At 36.5% G+C, this 18,671-nt stretch overlaps 1 protein-coding gene across 1 annotated transcript; it reads left to right on the top strand.

Annotated features, from left to right (window-relative positions):
* The first annotated feature begins 1,269 nt into the window (after positions 1 to 1,269).
* Positions 1,270 to 9,422, top strand: LOC140153100 (sterile alpha motif domain-containing protein 15-like). The gene is made up of 3 exons (XM_072175725.1): positions 1,270 to 1,369; positions 7,513 to 7,611; positions 7,992 to 9,422. Exons 1-3 carry the CDS (start codon positions 1,286 to 1,288, stop codon positions 8,208 to 8,210), a joined length of 402 nt encoding a protein of 133 aa, XP_072031826.1. The 5' UTR covers positions 1,270 to 1,285; the 3' UTR covers positions 8,211 to 9,422.
* Positions 9,423 to 18,671: the final 9,249 nt, after the last annotated feature.

An 18,671-nucleotide genomic window follows, 5' to 3' on the forward strand; every position in this document is an offset into this window, starting at 1 on the left:
TTGGGTAATCTTTTGTATGCTAGCTTCTCAGCTGACAAAAGATTACCCAAATCAAAGTACGCCCTCTCCTTTTGCGCCCGCCATATTTCAAAAAGGCTTATGGCTACATTTGCGGTGTGCTATCTGCCAGTCTTTGCCTATCATTACTTACCAATCTGTGAAATTATCCTGTAGCTGTGTCCGAAATGTCCTTGTGTTCAACCAATAATTGATTAAATTTTATGATAAACAAAACAATGAAGCAAATAAAAGTTCATATCAAAGTAACCATACAAAATGTAAAAGCTTAGAAAGTTTCACTGGCGTGTGACCATTATTAATAAGGACTCAGTTGCTATTTTTGCGAGCCGTGTTAAAATGCAGTCACGCGAAGTCAATTAAAATAACATGAATTGAAATCACAGTTTCACCACTTTCTTTACAATAATTGACAGATCACCTTGCATGTCACTATGAGGATAGAACTTTATGTGAGATTCTGAGGGAAAAAACGCCTAGAGTACCTACCACAAAAAGTCTGGGAAGTGATCCATGTTCTGATTGTTCTCTAATAAACTTGTTTATTTTAAAAACAAATTCAAAGTATAGACCTCTGGAAAAGACAACCGTTGTACTAGTTTCACGGCATACCCTCCAAAGTCTAAACAATTTTGAAAAATCTATTTAAAAAAAAACAATTAAAAAATCTGTCAAATCCCAGAAATAGGAGGGAGTGGACGAGAACCAAAACATTGATTTTATACGGCTTATGAACATCGTCCCAACTTACACCTTTAATGGAAGTAGGCAAATTCGTAGTGTGCTATGTCAAGTTGTCAGAGCAATTTTGATATAGGCCTAGCCTAGCCTATAAAATTGACATTTAGAATTCTATCACATTAAAACCTTCACTTTACCACAGAGAGTCCAATAAGCAACTTGAATGTAAAACTATTATGAGATTGAAAAAAAAGTTGACTGCTTTTTCAATTCTGATTGGTTGAAAGTTATTGTGCCGTCTCATTAGGAAACGCCTTTTATGCCAGTCAATCACTTACGACTTAGCAACAGCGTTAGAAATGTTGAAAACATTTCTCATAAAGCACACATATTGCGAATCTGCTATTCTATCTTTTACTGAGCTGATTACAATAATTTCAACTGAAATGATTATGTAATTAAATTTGACACTAATTTCAAGCCAATAATATCCACATGAGGTACCATTTTTGTTTTTAAATATAATTTTAGAGAAAGATTATTTTGGTGTTTCTAGAAATATTGACCACAACCAATAATAACAAAAATGGCCGATGAACCTGCTTGTTTGAGTTGGTCTTGTGAACAAGTCGCTAACTGGGTCGCTCAGCTAGGTTTTCCACAATATAAGGTAAACTAATATGTCGTGGTCATTCATTTTTGTATTTAGATGGATCACATGTATATTCAAAATTCACCATTTTCTCGATATGAAAGACATAAATTGGCAAGCCTGTCATGCATGGCTGTTGAATTCGTCAGTCATGTCAGTCAGGCCACACAATCTGTGTTTATATTTACCTACACTGCAGTTTTTGGCAGAGAAGAATGGCATTGATTACACTTTGAGATCGTGCACAACGTGGGTCGGTAATTGACATGATTGAAGGGGAAAACAACAAAGCGCCCCATTCATAATATATGTCATTCATTAAAAAGGGCGCTCACATCAATCCGAGCAAGTGACTGACATTCTTCTCTTATACCAAGTGTAGGCCTACATTTGACACTACGGGCGCACAGAGTTTTTATGAGACATACTTACTTGTCCCGCAATAACGGGAATTCCTTTAACAACCAGACTTTGCTGTCCTGCAATATCGGGTAATCCGGTCATATTAAACAAGACAATATGTTTTTATCATGCTTTTCGGGCTAAAGGATTGAGTCTCGCATTTTGTGAATAGCGCAATCGTGTTCAGCGTGAAAAGAACCCTAAGTTGATGTTGGTGGGGGGTTCAGTGTTCGATTTACCACCTGCATACCTGCACCAGTGCATGTAACATTCCTTCTGTGCATGCAGCTTTTCACTACCTGCCTGCAAGCGTGCATGTACGATTTTAGCGCTAGCGATATGACAAGGCAATATACAAAAGTAAACAAGCAGTCAGTCCGATTTGGAAAAACCCAATCTATTTTTAGCGCAATATCCTGACTTCATTAGAAGGGCTGGCGCAAATCGCGCAATTGACAATTCCCGATACCCCTATCACGTGAGAACTGTCACTTTTTTTCATTGACTTCCCTAGTCTCCTACACAGCCACTTTGCGTCGGTCTGATACTTATCGATCCTAACGAACATTCGAGATAGCCACATACAGTCTGGTCCGAGACTATGACTTCCCTTAGAGGGGCTAGCGTAATGTGACGTTATCCACCAATTGACCTTTTCGGTAAATCCCATAACCCTTTGCGAGTACACCTGAGAACTCGTCATTTGACGTCACGCCGACTTGCAATGCGCAGTAACGATGTTCGATAAACGATGTGCGCGCATCGGCGCGAGCGGCGTGACGCAGAATGACAAGTTCTTAGGTGTACTCGCAAAGGCTTATGGGATTTACCGAAAAGGTGAATTCCCGATACCCTCGCACATGTAGAAGCTGTCATTTTCATTTCATTGAAAAAAAAGAACCGGAATTTAAACCGTGGGAAATATTTGTTTACGTACTGAAAATAATCACAATAATGTCCAGCAAAAAAGGAAATAGCTCAAAAAACACTTGCATCATTCTGGAAATCGTGCACCTCGTCGGCGACTAGTTCTAGAACAGATGAAGCCACAGCATCCAGTGTTTTGGCTAAGAAATCGGCGAGTGATCGGCATAAAAATGACAATGACAGTGGAGCCGGGAATATTATTACAAGCTTAACTGACAATGACCGTGATTCAATGTGATTTTATGTTTGCTTTAATTTTGGTGCATGCACACTTTTTGCTGTGCATGTAGAAATTTTGGGCTACATGCACCAGTGCAGGTAGGAAAAAATTTGTAAATCGGACACTGGGGGGGTTACGGTAAAATGGGATGTTACTGATATTTTGCTATTTCTTGTTTTCCATTGAAATATCCATAGACAATTTGAAAAATGCAATACGTTTTTAGCAACGTAATATAAACAATTTTTTATTTGACTTATTTTAAACAAAATATATTTTATTTGTTCCAACAAAGAATTTCCAACAACTGAGGAGTCAAATTTTACTAGTACAGTTAATTTCCCGACTCCAAACAAAATTTATAAAAGTAATTTTTAACCACATGGCACATTCCACTGATACATTTTCAAAATATCGTGCTCACATTTGTGGAATTATTTATCGATAAGCGGTTCAAAAAAGTAGCATAATTTGCTGAAAACTGAATCAATTCCCACCGGGTTTTCTTTCAGTGGGTGCCATGATGCTTATTAATATTCTTACGTAAAAAGGTCATATGTTGCGTATTTGCATAATTCGGAAACTTCGCTGCTAAATTTCATTCATAAATCTAAAGTCAGAAGCTTTTTCCGACCGATAATGGTGGTGATGTCACCTAAAAATGAGCTAGCTGCGCTTGCGCCGAGTGAAAATAACATCGGCCATTACACACTGCCGAATGCATACTTCAATTATGTCCTCTCATGGTAGTTTTCATGTTATAACAGGACTTCCTTCAATGACCGGACTTAAGGGTACGGTGGGTAATAGTAATTACGAATATTTAATAATGTCCGTTTATTGCAAGGCATCCTATAATGTAAGAAAGTCCGGTAAAAGTCTGTGCGCCAGCACTGTTTGATCGAGAAGTCTATCCTTAATCCAGGCTACTGATAACCGACGATGGATATGAGGACAGAGCTTGGAGCCAGCTCAAATCGTGGCAGAATCAGTGAAGCATAACACCATGTAAAGCAGGAAATTTGTCAGTCAACAATACCGATCACAATGGGTGCATGCAGGGTCTTAGCTAGCCACCCGTCTGGCCGTCATTTTAGACGGGGAGTTTGCTCCTGGGACGGGCAAAATTAATGCCTTTGACAGATGCTATATTATAAATTGTATGTTTTGAGAAGCTAATTGACTTTCTTAGTAGACCCAATTTGTAGAACAAGGCCATATCAACACATATTTGAACTCTTTGAACCCCCAATAGGCTATAGACGTCTGGTAAATGTTTTAAAGGTCATATTAGGACAGGCAATTTTATTCAAATGACGGGCAACTCTCAATTTCTAGCTAAGACCCTGGGTGCATGGGTTATCATAGCACCCAAAATTTGCTCAAATGACACGTCGCTGAATTTGAACATGGTTAATCTCTTAAAAATTAGCAAACTTTACTCTGAAAATACACATTTAAAGTCATCACATTAAATTTCGGTACCATTGAACTTCACAAAAAATTGTTTTTATGTGTTTGAAAATTGGCGACGACTAAGTGACTGAAGTAGTTATTGTTCCATACTGTATCTCTATCAGGGTTCCCGTTAAGGGTTTTAAAATGTGCGTCATGTGTGACGCAAGTTTGCTGACAAGATTGAAAAAACTTGCGTCCAGGCAGATTTTTGTGCGTCCATCTGAAATTCACGATCAATCATACTGAGAGCTATACTGGGAAACGCAACGGCAACCCCTCGTTGCTAACACACATACCCCGGGTCTACCTCATCACATGTTGATTGTTAAAATAAAATTTTCGCCGTGATATTCCATCTCCAGTCGCAATGATAATTTTTCTCATTTCTGCATCAGTTTTTGTCCGAAACATGGTCAGAAACAGCTGCAAAAACATGCGCAAAGTCTGTCAATCTTTAGCAAATTTTCGTACTTTTACTTCCGGGTTTTACTTTAACTTCGATCCACGTGTTGTTGATGATGCAATAAAAGCTAAAACACGCGCTGCCACAAATAATACAAAAAAAGGTTATCATTTGGATTTTGTCTTTAAAATTGCTTTTATTCATCGTAACAATAATACTAATAAAGGAAACGTAGATTATTTATGAAAAATAAACTTAAAATATTAAAACTGAATATTGTCAGGTTATGATAAATAACTAAATAAACATTAACTGCACGTCGTCAGTTCAGCATGCTTTGTAAACAAACAATTGCATCAATTGGGACTTTCCCCATCAAACAGCGATCGCGACGGAAAGCATGCAAAAAGTGCACGATTTCCTGACGTTGCATTTACAAATATTGCAGAATTTACTTCAATTCTTAGCAGGTTGGTCAAAATTTTGGGGCTTTTATTATCGTAAAAATAAAACAATTTCTTATTTTTATCATCAATTAATGATTAAATTTCGAAGTTTTGTCTGCGTCCACATGGACGCAAAATACTTGATTAGCCATGTGAACTTGCGTCCAAATTTGTAAAATACGCGTCTGGACGCAATGACGCACACTAACGGGAAGCCTGGGCTGATATTCATAAAACCACGCTAGGCCTAGTTGACAGCTAAAATTGACTTTAGCAAGCTGCTAAGCCTAGCTGATTGCTAATTCTTATTCATAAAACCCAGTTAGAGTTAGCAACATTCTAAAATTTTGCCAAAACTTAGAGTTGATCTGGGGCAGCGCTAAGTCACTAGTTGACAACTAGTCTTAATGATTTTGAACTAAGTTTGACATGATTTATTGTTTTAATTTCATATTAACTGTTGTCAATTATGAAAAATAATGTTCTCAGAATATTCTGTTTCTGAGGTCTTCAGTGTGTTTTACACATAAGAAACTGTCTTAAAAACACACAACAAATTTAGGGTGAATGAATAAACATTGAACTAAGCCAGTATTGTTTAACCAAATTTGCACAAGAAAATGATTATGATATAGCAAGTAATCTTTAGTTAAGCAGATATGTTCAATCGAAGCAATTCTGTTCAATTGTTTGATACGTAAAATATATATTTTGGAGACATGTTACCAATGTTCTCTTTGGTAAAGATGCATGACTTATTTTCAATAACAAATTATATGTCAATTTGATAAAGATAAATCATGCTTGGCTTTTGTCAGGACAACAAGCAAGATATATCATATGCTATTAAATTATCTAATATTATTTACACAGTGTTGCTCATGAAGCTAAATGAGCAGCGTTAAGTGGATGCATGTTGTTTTCTATTTGATGAAGCAATATAGTATGTATAGTATGTTTTTACAACAAACCAAGGACTTAACATGTATATGAACTTTACTTGTTCAGAGTATCTTTTTAATTTAATTTGCCGTAACAACCTTGTAGGCCTATATAGCTTACAAAATACACATGTAATTTTATTAACGAAATCTCAATGAAGACCATCAGCAATGAGTCATTACATTTTGATCATTTTGACTGTGGTTCAGAGCTCAAGTATAATAGACATGTATTATATAAGCCTATTGTATTAGATGTTACACAACTGTTGAAGGCCATAGCACCCAAAACACCCAAATAAGTTATCAGCTAAATATTTCTAGTTGATAGCTAGTTAGCAAAGTGTTTAGCAAGGTTTTATGAATAAGAAATTAGTTGATTGTTACGTAGCTATCAACTAGTGGATTTAGCATCTTGCTAAGCACTAGTTGGTTGCTAATTTAGCAAGGCTTTATGAATATCGGCCCAGATCTCTATCCACACAGTTATATTGAGTCGTCGTGGACCTAACATTACGCAGCGTCTTTTGGAGGTTGCCTTAATATTTTGAACAGTCTAATCTGTACACAATGCTCCCTACTGGAACCAGGCATATAGACTTAGAGAAGTCTACCTTTGAAATTGCTCACCGATAGCTTCATTTAACATTATCAAAACAAAACTAGTAACTACATACCGGTATTTTAAGTTTAGACGAAATTAATTTGCGTGATGGAAAATGGATCTACAATTATAAGAATAGGCATTTAGTTGATTGAAACATAAAAAATCATGGAATTATTCAATATTCAATATAATGTCAATGGGGTTTATTAGAAAGGATCCACGCAATGTATAGGGCCCGGTCCCTCAACTCAACACAAAAGTTGGCATATCAACCTATCAGAGTGACTCCGTAAGGAGTGTTGGACAGTATCAACATCAAAATCAAGACCATGAGAGATACCAAATCTTTCAAAGACCTCCTTTGCAATGATTTTTAATCAAATTTACCCCGTTTTCATGCAAAATCAAGGACAAAATTTGTCCAAAAAGAACTCCTTTTTTGTGGTTTTCAATGACTAGAATTTCAAACAGCCCTTTTCAATGACCAAAATTTCAAACACCCCTTCACAATGACACTAAAATATTGACATTAAATTACCAGATTTTCCCAGGTAACCCTTTTATCGAAATTTTGCCAACAGTGCAAATTAAATACCCCTATTTTGCCTATTTCACAGTCCTCACTACTGGTAAAAAATTACCCTCTTTACCCGGTATGTTACACAAAAGATGATGACCAATTCATGACATGTGACCATGGGTCTACTTCAATGAAGCATCATTATTCAATCCTTTTTTAATCTCATTTCTGTTACAGGAGTGTTTTACAAGAAATTTAATAGATGGTAGAAAGCTGATATTAATAGATGCATCTCATTTACCTCAGCTTGGAATCACAGATTTCAAACATATTCAGGTAAGCTATAAAAAGCATCAACTAGCACTGAGTACACCACTGATCATGTCGGTATAAGCCCGTAGTTTACTGCAACTGTAAGTCCATCTCTAGTCCCTACTCCAATTCCAGAAACAGACATCACTCATTTTTTTGGATTAAAAATTCAAAATTTTGGAAATTTTTGGAAATAAGGGTCAAAAACATGCATTTGTAGGTTGTTTTGTACATTGCATGACAATCAAGCAAAGACTTGTACAAAGACTAATTTGAGGTTATTAAGCATTCTATTTTGGGAAAACACATTTTCTAATCAATTTTATCAAATTGTGAGTAAGGGAAAACTGTTATTTCTACCAATTTTTCATCCTCAGTACCGTATTTTTCTTTCTTTCTTCCAGTTCATATCACAATGCGTTCGGCAGATGTTAGAAATTGAAGATCCTGACTGGAGTCGTAGCATCTCATTACCGCACAGGGAGCCGCTGGGGATGTATCTGGAAAGGAAAAGCATCACTGGATACAAAGCAGACAATCTCACATTTAATAAGTACCAGAAAGAAGTTAGGAGAGATGAGTTGGCATTCCATGCTGGAGCTAAACTGGTTATACCAAAATAACATTTGTGTTGTAGACACTTGTACTTCAAAAGTGAACAATCTGACAATGTAGTGAATATCATGCGGAGATTTAATTGATTGACAGTCCCCTGCGAAAGCTGAAATGTTTGAAGTATTATAAGTCATCATCAATATTAAAAGGAATTGGTTTATATGAATGAATGTCATGTTTGTTTTTATGTGGATAAGGAGTGAATCTAAGAACCTGTGACAAATCCTTTCAAAATTATGTAAGCAGCAAGAAAGCTGCCATATTCACTGTCTTGGAAGAATTTTACTTAAAATATTTTTGTATTACTCCAGGGAACTTTGCTTATGAAATATGAAATAAGTTATCACTTTTATCACATGAATTCCATTTATTACAGATGATTGTTCTTACTTGATAACATCATACATGTACATTACATATTGTAAGTCATCATTGATAATGTGTCTGCAGAATTCAATACCTGAATATGAAAAGGGTCCAGGCTCCAGGCCCATTTTGAAAATTTGTCCTTGTCATCTCAATGAGACCAATGATGATTCCTTCTTTGTAACAACTAGTATGTATCATAATCAGATATGGTTATGATATACTAGCAGTTTGCTTTTGAAACTATAAATGTTGTCATCTTTAGTTTCATCTCAAATGACAAAGACAAATTTCCCAAATGGACTTGGGCACTTTTCATATTCAGATACAAAGCGATTTGTGTGTACTAGTTTTTCCTGTATATTATGTACTTATAGCACGGTCGTGACAGTGCAAGAGAAAATCATCACCTTGATTATATTAATATTTATATTTGTATATACCTATTAACCATGAAAATAATTTATTGCAGTTATTTCAAAGTATAACCATAATTATGACCAAAAGAAAATGAAGTAAGAAAAGTTTGTATGTGGATGTGGTGGATGTGATGTACAGACTGCACAGCAGGGTCTTAGCTAGCCACCCGTCTGGTCGTCATTTTAGACGGCCAGTTTGCTCCTGGGACGGGCAAAATTAATGCCTTTGACAGATGCTATATTGTAAATTGTATGTGTTGAGAAGCTAATTGACCTTTTTAGTAGACACAATTTGTAGAACAAGGCCATATCAGCACATTTGAACTCTTTGAACCCCCCAATGGGCTATAGATGTCTGGTAAATGTTTTAAAGGTCAAATTAGGACAGGCAATTTTATTCAAATGACGGGCAACCCTCAATTTCTAGCTAAGACCCTGCTGCACAGAGTGGATTTGGTTGTACATCAAGTGAACTTGGGGACTCAGATGGCTGAATATATCTGAATGACATTCACATACCACGTCACCCTCAAAACTGCAGGTTGTAAATGTATGTATATGTTTGTAAACACCAACCAACAAGGACACACACAGAAAATCACTGTACAACAGTGGACGTGTGGTTCTAGGTGTAAAACACCAAAAGAAAGCTTCAAATCAATATAGCTATTAGCTAATGAGTCTCACTTGGATAGTATACAAAAATGTACAAATACAACATGGTATAGAGGGAAGTAGTGGAAAATACTGGTCCCGAGGTGTTGGATGATTGGGTCCCAATCATCCAACACCAAGGGACCAGTATTTTCCACTACTTCCCGAAAATAACCATGTAGTATTTGTTTTACTATACCTCATAAATATTTACTATGATAATTTGCTATAAAATGATAATTTGACCTTACCTTATCATCATGTCCATGGCAGCCACGTAGCCTCCGAAGAAAACAAGTTTAATGTTGCACTTTGCTGTGCTTGGACATGTTGTACAATATTATTCACAACAGTTTCCAAAAGTTTGCTAATATAAGCATAAGTTCATTCTAAATATTACCAAAAAGTCAAATGCTCAACTTCAAATCCAACAGCAATAAATCCAACAGTGATAAAAACCGAAGTCCAACAGTAAACATCCGTTGCAAAAGTAGTAACACGTAAACAGTTTTAAAGTCATTGAAATGCAAGAAAAAAATATACAGTCTCCTTTTGATGCGTTTTTCTTTTACGCATGGTAGATATTTACTTGACAGTTAAAGCTGGCAGTTGATGCCTTTTGATTCACTTGACGTGTGACATCGATATTCAAGCCAAGAGCTGGGGCCATTGGCGAGTTGGTCAAGTCGCTTAGAATTTGGTCTTCTTGGGAATCTGACAAAAGCTGCAACTCGAAAGTTGGCTCTGCATCTGTAGTAGAGATGCTGGGAACAGACGTTGTGGGTCTAGTTGAGGTGCTAGGCGCGGAACTAGCATTAGCAAGACTAGGGTTAGGCCCGGGCCGCTAGGCATGCTAGGCACTGAAGGCGAAGATAAGCTTACCGCACTGTTGTCTGTTGGACCCCCCGTAAGCCAGTGATGACAAGCTTTCACTCATCTTTCGCTTTTGGCTATTACCGGTGCGACTGTAGCTTCGAATGCTGGCTTCTGACTTGTGCCCTGTAATACTCATGATGTGCCTGGCTTCAAAGCCAGCTTGATCCAATGTGGTCACATTTGTTGCACGAAGGCAATGGTTCGTGTAAATTTGCGATTTTTTAGCTTCAATTGATATATTCCTCATCTTATTATACAGTGTGTTTTTGCCCATCGGCGCGTTGTCATGACTGTCCTTCAATTGACATGCCTCTTTCGGTCGTTGCCAAAAGGCGTTGCAACCAGGGTTAAGATGGCTTATATATCTTTCAAATGCTTGCACGGGACAATTCTCTGGAAACTGTGGCGTTTCATACATGAGACCTGCGTGACTTTTTTCATCATCAACATGGTGATTTTTTGTCAGGCGATCTCTGATGCGTGTAACATAACGACGGTTGTTAGCATCCACTTTGACTTGGAACTCGTCTTTCTCCATCTCTCGCAGATTCTCACGGCCACGCTGACTCATAAAAAGCATGATGTCAATGAAGACTTTATTCATGAGACCTCTTGGTGTGTTCTGATTCAAGGCATCACTTGGTCTGATTTTCTGCATATCTTGCGGCTCAATTGGTTGCTTGTGATTGACGGCAGCTTTCCCTTCGTCTTTCAGCTTAACAACCATGGCAGCAAACATCTCATTTGCATCTTTAAATGCACTGTCATTCACAATGTCAAATTTCCTGAGCTTGGAAAAATGCTTCTGAAGCCCATACCTGATGGTTTGCATAGACTTCTTTGCATAAAAGTCTCCTTTCTGAGTACGAATCTCTGCGTAAAACTGTCGTAAAAAGATGCACAAGTCCTCTTCTTTGAGCTGCTCAATTTCTGTAATATCATTCCCTTTGCTTGCACAGTACGATGAAAAAGTTACCACGGCTTTCTCGACGATTTTCTTCGTTTGTTTAGCATCTTTTCCATCCAAAATGTTTTGCAAATCCACTTCTGACAGCACTGCAAACCTGTCTGCAGCCGGCACCGCCATTGTCACTGTTAACACCGAAAAATTTTGTATTTTTTATTTCTGTTGTTGTCGTCTGATCTCTCCGCTTTAACTCAACTACCTATTTCAAAGTTCCGAATGTAGCGTAATGGCAATTTTGAACTTTGCATGTGGGCCTTAGTGGGGGATGATATGAGGTGTGGTAGTAGATTTTGTAGTACATTTTGGATAGCACATTTTCCCCCGCGTACGCATAATCGCACAGGCGCGGGGAAGTAGCGAAAATACCGTACTCGGACGCTGGCGTTATTAACCAATATAAAGATGTCTGGATTACCTAATAAATATTTATGAGGTATAGTAATACACATTTACCATATCCACAGTAAGGTGAAAAACTCTGTGTGTGTCCATGGTTGCATAGTAACTCTTATTATGCAAGTAGTATTTTTCAAGTAATCATTTGCTGTTTTGTGATCTTGTGCATGCAAAAAATAAATTATTGCAGCCCTATGAACTTGACCAATGTTAACTAGCTGTACTACAAGATGACCCTTGTGATGAAACCAAATGAGCAAAATTACATTGATATCCTTCAACAGTATTTATGAGAAACACAATCAGCATTTTACCCCCTCCCTAAAGAAACTACAGTCCAACCTGTTTTAATGGCTATGATGGGACCAAGCATCAGGCGGAAAATGAAATATCTGGATATAAAGTGAAGAGTGTATAATTCGACTGGTCAGTGCCAGAAGTGGGTAAGTGCAATAGTTGCCATGTGTAGATGAGTACAATACACTGTGTGTAGCTTACCAAATGTTCACAGGGTGGCTATTGCATTTACACACTTCTGGCACTGATCAGTCAAATTCTACATTGAATGCCCAAGTGTAGAATTGGGACATCAAGCGATTACTTCATAATTTTTACACTGAAAACATGGTATTTGAGTACATGTATAACACAGTAGTACACAGAAAAACATGTTCAATCCTTCAGAGCATGAAAACCAGGTGTTATGGCATTGTAAAACATGTTTCCCATTGAAGATCATTTGACCAGGTAACCAGGGAGATCTATATAAAAGAGTTCTGGATATGAAAGGTTGGACTATAGTATCATTCATAGGACTGCATCAATCTTTTTGTTTGTTTTTGCGAGTTATAAAATTTATTATCTGGTTCACTGGTTGTACTTGATTCCATCACAATATACAAATTGTATGTCAAATATTTATGTTTACTTCAGTGTAGTTCTATGGTCAGTAATTATTGTTTTAGGATGCTTGGTTTGTGTGTAGATTCATGCTCTCCCATATATGTATTATGTAATGAACAGATATTTGGGTAGATATTTGAGTATTAAAATTAAATCCATTCACAAAGAAAATCTGTACATTTTGTTGTTTGTGTACCTTGTGTCAGTAATACATGAATATACTGCGCCAAAAAGTATCCTTACACTTGGAAAAATAATCACAATTCCAAAACTGAACCATAATGGGGTAAATTTGTTTTTGCAATAGATGCACTATTTAATCCTGCACATTATGACACCACATTGAATCCAATGTGACCTCAAGAAGTAAAGTAACAAGCGATTGAATAGACAAAGGTCCAGTTTCAAAAGTGATAAACAGGCCTATACAAGGCGCAAAAAGATTCCAACAAGCGCAGCAAAGACAACACAGTTTCTTCCATGAAGCTTTATTTAAAGCAGTTTTTATTTCAGATTTTACTTCTCTGTACTTTCATAACTCATATTTTATTTGTCAGTTCTTTTGTTTCAGTTTCAGTTTTCTTTTGTTCCTTTTGTTTAAATTTAAATTAAAGGCACACATAAATTAGCCATTCACAACTCTCAAAGCAGATGTCTAGTCGGTGGAGTTTTGAATAGGCCAGTTTGTCACTTTTAAAACTGGACATTCATCTATTCAAATGCTTGTAACTTTGCTTCTTGAAGTCACATTGGATTCAATGGGATCTCATAATGTGCCAGATAAGAAATTTACCCCAATATGGTTCAGTTTTGAAATTGTGATTATTTTTCCAAGTGCAAGGATACTTTTTTTGGTGCAGTATAGTATACCAACATTACAGATGATCAAAATAAATAAAGGGCAAAAACGGGTATTTTCTTAAAAGATAACGTTAATTTAAATGCATGCAATATTCACCATTAACATATCATATTTTGTCAGTGGCCTCTACATGATCAAACCTATGCTGCAGACTAAGGACTGTCGATATATTGATAATAATCAATACTATCGATATAGCCAATATCACTTTCTGAAAAAAAAAAAAAAGATATATCCAAGTTACCAATAATGAAAAAAAGTATTGAAAAATCAGGTGTATGCAGTGTGTTCGCTGCCGCTATTACAACAGAACAGACACATTTTAAAATGTCAAAACCTCTGGAATAAATAACTGTTCCTTTATTTTACTGCAGTTTATATTCCATTCTACTTTCTGAAGCTTTTAGTGACACAAAAAATTGGGAGGAAAATCGATATATCGATGGTCCTTACTGCAGACACATGTCCTGCTGGTGAAATTAGCACCTATGGCCACTGGAGCTCACTGGCAAAAACTGGTGCCTTTTATCTGTTCCAAATCCAGTGACACCTCATGCATATTTTCTGGATAGGAGTAGGCCTATGTTCACTGGAGGGGTAAAACACTAGTAGTAGTACTATAACAGCCCTGTTGTATTGATTTTCCAACGTAAAATGTGGATACCTATTTCAGTATGTACATCCACAGGTCCAGGGAAATTAATGAGGTGTCACGTACTGGAGTTGGAATAGATAATATTAAATAGCTACTACAGTGAATTTTCTAGGACACTACAGTGAATTTTCTAGGACAAATAATAAAAAAACCAAGTGACCTATGAAGTTTCCTAGGCAGAAAGAAAAACAAACCACACAAATTCTGTACCTAAAATATAACCAAAGTTTTATTAATTGCATAATTTCATTTTCTCAGTACTGACAAATACATGTATGAAGTAGTTTTCCAATCATGTTATATTCCATTACTCCTTTACATCAAAATGAGCAGTAAAACTTCAATATTCATAATTATTAGTATGAAAAACAAGCTGTAGCAAAATGATTGGTACCCATCAGTTTTCAGTGATACTTATTATGGACAAGAATACCACATCAAAATGCAACATAATTAACCTTATAAAATGTCAAAAATATATAAGTATTGGACATTTTCAAAGGTAGCATTTGGAAAAAGTCTGCTTTTTAAATAAACATTGACACTGAAGTGCGTCTCAATTATTTTTATACAGCCTGTAGAACTCCATACAATACCCAGCAAACACAAAAATGTTTTTGAAATGTTATAAATGTGTTATGAACATGTTTTGGTTTTGGTCATAACTTTTGAATGACATTCAAATGTCAGGTTATGTAAAGGTCATGAACAGGTTTTAAAACATAATTATGAAAAAACTACAATATTAAAATGTTATTGCAAAATACTTTTTGGCGAACATTTTTGAAAAACACTGAATAATATTATGTTAGAATGTTTTGCATTAAGTTTTCAAAAATTGTTCTGAATGTTATTGAAACCATTGCTACCCTTTATATAGCCCAACATTTAAGCGTTTTCTGTAAAACGTTTTGTGTTTATTGGGTATATCAGTATCATAAGAATATACAGCAAGGCATTTCAATGACTATTGTATGTAACGGCATCTTAGCTAGGATTTGACATGGGCTTGGTCATTTTCACCAAAACTGCGTCCAAATTTTGACCCTGCACCTTCTTGGGGTTCAGTCCATGGTCTTATTTGACAAGTGTCCGTCATTTTCACCAGAACTTCCTGTCCAAAATTTGACCTGAAAACACAAATTAGACCTCTACACATTCTGGGAGTTCAGTCAGTTCAAATACCTATTGCTATAGCCTTGATTTATTGTCTAGTTTTGTTTTGAGTTCACAGAACTTATTTGAGCATTATTTTAGTATCTGCCAGAGGCATTAATCCCAGGCATTAATCTTGCTTGTCTCAGGAGCAAACTGCCCATCTAAAATGACGGGTGAACGGTTAAGAGAATGCATTCAAATTCTATCTGGAACCCTGTCCGTTTTACAAACCTGGTCCTTGAATGACTGGAATAAGGTCAAATTGATTTATAATAATCATAATTCTCTAATTCATGGTTTGATATTGTGATTAACAAAATTATACAAAATAAATTCAACTTTTATATTATTCCTCTGTAATAAAGCAACTCTTATGAAAGACATACTTTGTGTAAGAAAATAGAATCTCACCCAACTGCAACATGACATTCTATATCAATACATGGTGTTATGAGTCTTATTTTTTCTGCCTTATATTAGTTCCAGTAACTGTAACTCGTCATACCTAGAGTTACAGTGCACTCTATTGCTATCTTTTCCACAAATAAGAAACATCACAATATGTGGGCTCATTTTGGGCTCTAAGGATGCAGCTGAGGAACTCTCTCAAGGACAGTTTGGGCATGCACTGATGATTTTAATCCCATTGTACCAGGGTTTGGGCGTGCCTGGATGATTTTAATCCCACTGTACTAGTCTATACTCACAAAGTTGAGGCAGAGAAGATGAGAAAAGAGGAGATCGCTCGAACATATAATCCGATTACCCACAGTTAACCTCTATTCACTTTTCTTTGTTTGGGGTACTTAAAACACCACTTGAAACTTCCTTTGTGGTAATCTGTTCATCCGCCACACGCCGTCTGATTTGGTAGTTCTCTCCAGTGGAGAAAATATTCCACACACGGAAGTACATCGTTAAAGTCCCAATTTTGCAGTCAAATCATGCTTTTTTGTTTAAAAAAAAAAAATACTAACTAGGGTGACCATGATTTTTAAACGAGTGAAGAAGCATTATATATATTGCAACTCCCATTAAAAAAATCAAAAAAATTGTTAAGTTATGGAAAGTCAAGCATAATTAATTTTCCAGTCAAATTAATATAAGGTCAAAGGAAAAGAAATTTAAATGATAACTATTTGAATATTTGCGGCAGTTTACGGAAACATAAAACCAGTGTAATCAGTAATTCAAACTCGTGTCAGTTTCTCCATATACTCCCGTTTTGTGTCCAAACGTGTCCAAAATGCTATTTGGATCCAAAATGCGGGTCTTTTTCACAGGGATCTCGGGTCAAACTTAGCAGCCAGTCATGCCAAACAATACAGAAATTATATTTCGCGGTCAACTGACGTAACAAATTGATATCCGGCATGCGCCGTTTAGAGCTAGACAGTCGTGACTGCATAAAGCCACTTATCGTATTAGTTGATCAATCGGATTAGATCATTGTTTCCATCAATAGGCGGATGCACACATTATTTATTTGATGTGGGCAGCGAGCGACCTCCTCTTTTATCATCTTCTCTGGTTGAGGTAATTGATCTACATTGATCTCATCTTTTGGGTGGGTTCAAAATTCCCTGAGTTGGAAAAACCTGCAATCTTCATGGGAGTAATTTACTTAGTGCAAAAGTGGTCAAAATAACTCTTATGAAAGACATATTTTGTGTAAGAAAATAGAATCTCATCACGCTTCTACCTACGATGTCCGACTATATTTTACGTTATCAGTTCATTCTCTGAACGGACAAAGACAATGCAAGACACAAACAAAGAATGTTACTTTCACATAAGTTCTTCGGAAAATACAATGAAATGGTCTTTGTGATCACACATTTTGACTTAACAATCAAAATTTTATGCAACTTTTTAGTGAATATTGAAAAGTATACTTATTTCAATTTATTTCTTACATGTATATAAACTAATGTAACAGAAAACTTTCAGGTTTGCCTTGGAAACACTGTTTTAACAAACAATACTACTTCATTCATCATTTATTTCCATAACATAATGCATGAAAGCATCACATAACATCACAAATCAATGAAAGACAATTTACAAGTTGCACTACAACTAAGCCTACATGATGCATACATGTATACCCCTAACCTAACCTAACCTATCCAAAATATAATCATTTGACTCCAAATAAAGAATATGAAAGTTAATGAAATTTAAAATGTATGCCAGTGTCAATTGCAAGACGATACAGTAAAATAACTGTAAGGTCCGTTCATACAACGCCGCAATTGCAGTGTGGTGCGTTGCCGATATATTGATTACTTTTTGCCGCAACTCAACTCGTCGCATTTCCAATTGAAAATGTATTTAACCTTATTGCGATATTGCAATACAGTAGTTTGCAGTACGATACAATGTGGCAATGCACCGCACCACAAAGCAATTGCGCCGTAGTAAGAACAGACCTTTACATATGCAATACATATAAATATAAAACATGTCTTTGTACTTGAGATGGCTGAACATTTACCAAAATACTGTAATCAATCACACATTTTCAGTGAAAAAAAAGATCAAACTAGAGCGGTTCTCGACTTGCGCGGTTCTCGACGCAAAGCGTCGGCCACAATGCCTCCACCTTGAGGCGTATCATTTTAACCGGTGCAATTTCACTAGGAGCTGGCCATCTGTAGATGACAGTGTAAGTTTTAGCCACTAAGTTTCATGCCCATACAACAGTTTTTAGTAATTTGACCTCAGGTGACCCCTGGGTGACCCCAAAATGACCGCCCAAAAATGTAACCCTAAATGTTGACTGTACCCACCAAATTCCATGCCAATCGACAGTTTTAGTAACTTGACCTCAGATGACCCCGGATTACCCCAAAATGACCTTCCAACAATTTAACTCTAAATGTTGACTGTACCCACCAAGTTTCATGCCCATACGACAGTTTTAAGTTATTTGACCTCAGATGACCCCGGATGACCCCAAAATGACCTTCCAAGAATTTAACTCTAAATGTTGACTGTACCCACCAAGATTCATGCCCATACGACAGTTTTAAGTTATTTGACCTCAGATGACCCCTAGGTGACCCCGGATGACCCCAAAATGACCGTCCAAGTATTTGACTCTAAATGTTGACTGTACCCACTTAGTTTCATGCCCATACGACAGTTTTAAGTTATTTGACCTCAGATGACCCCTGGGTGACCCCGGATGACCCCAAAATGACCGCCCAA

This window comes from Amphiura filiformis, chromosome 1 (genome assembly GCF_039555335.1).
Source record: "Amphiura filiformis chromosome 1, Afil_fr2py, whole genome shotgun sequence".
NCBI lineage: Eukaryota > Metazoa > Echinodermata > Ophiuroidea > Amphilepidida > Amphiuridae > Amphiura > Amphiura filiformis.

Coding starts and splice junctions, on each gene's coding strand:
- LOC140153100 (XM_072175725.1), top strand. CDS start 1,286: ATGGCCGATGAACCTGCTTGTTTGAGTTGGTCTTGTGAACAAGTCGCT. Junction 1,370..7,512: donor TAGGTTTTCCACAATATAAG/GTAAACTAATAT, acceptor TTTCTGTTACAG/GAGTGTTTTACAAGAAATTT. Junction 7,612..7,991: donor CAGATTTCAAACATATTCAG/GTAAGCTATAAA, acceptor TCTTTCTTCCAG/TTCATATCACAATGCGTTCG.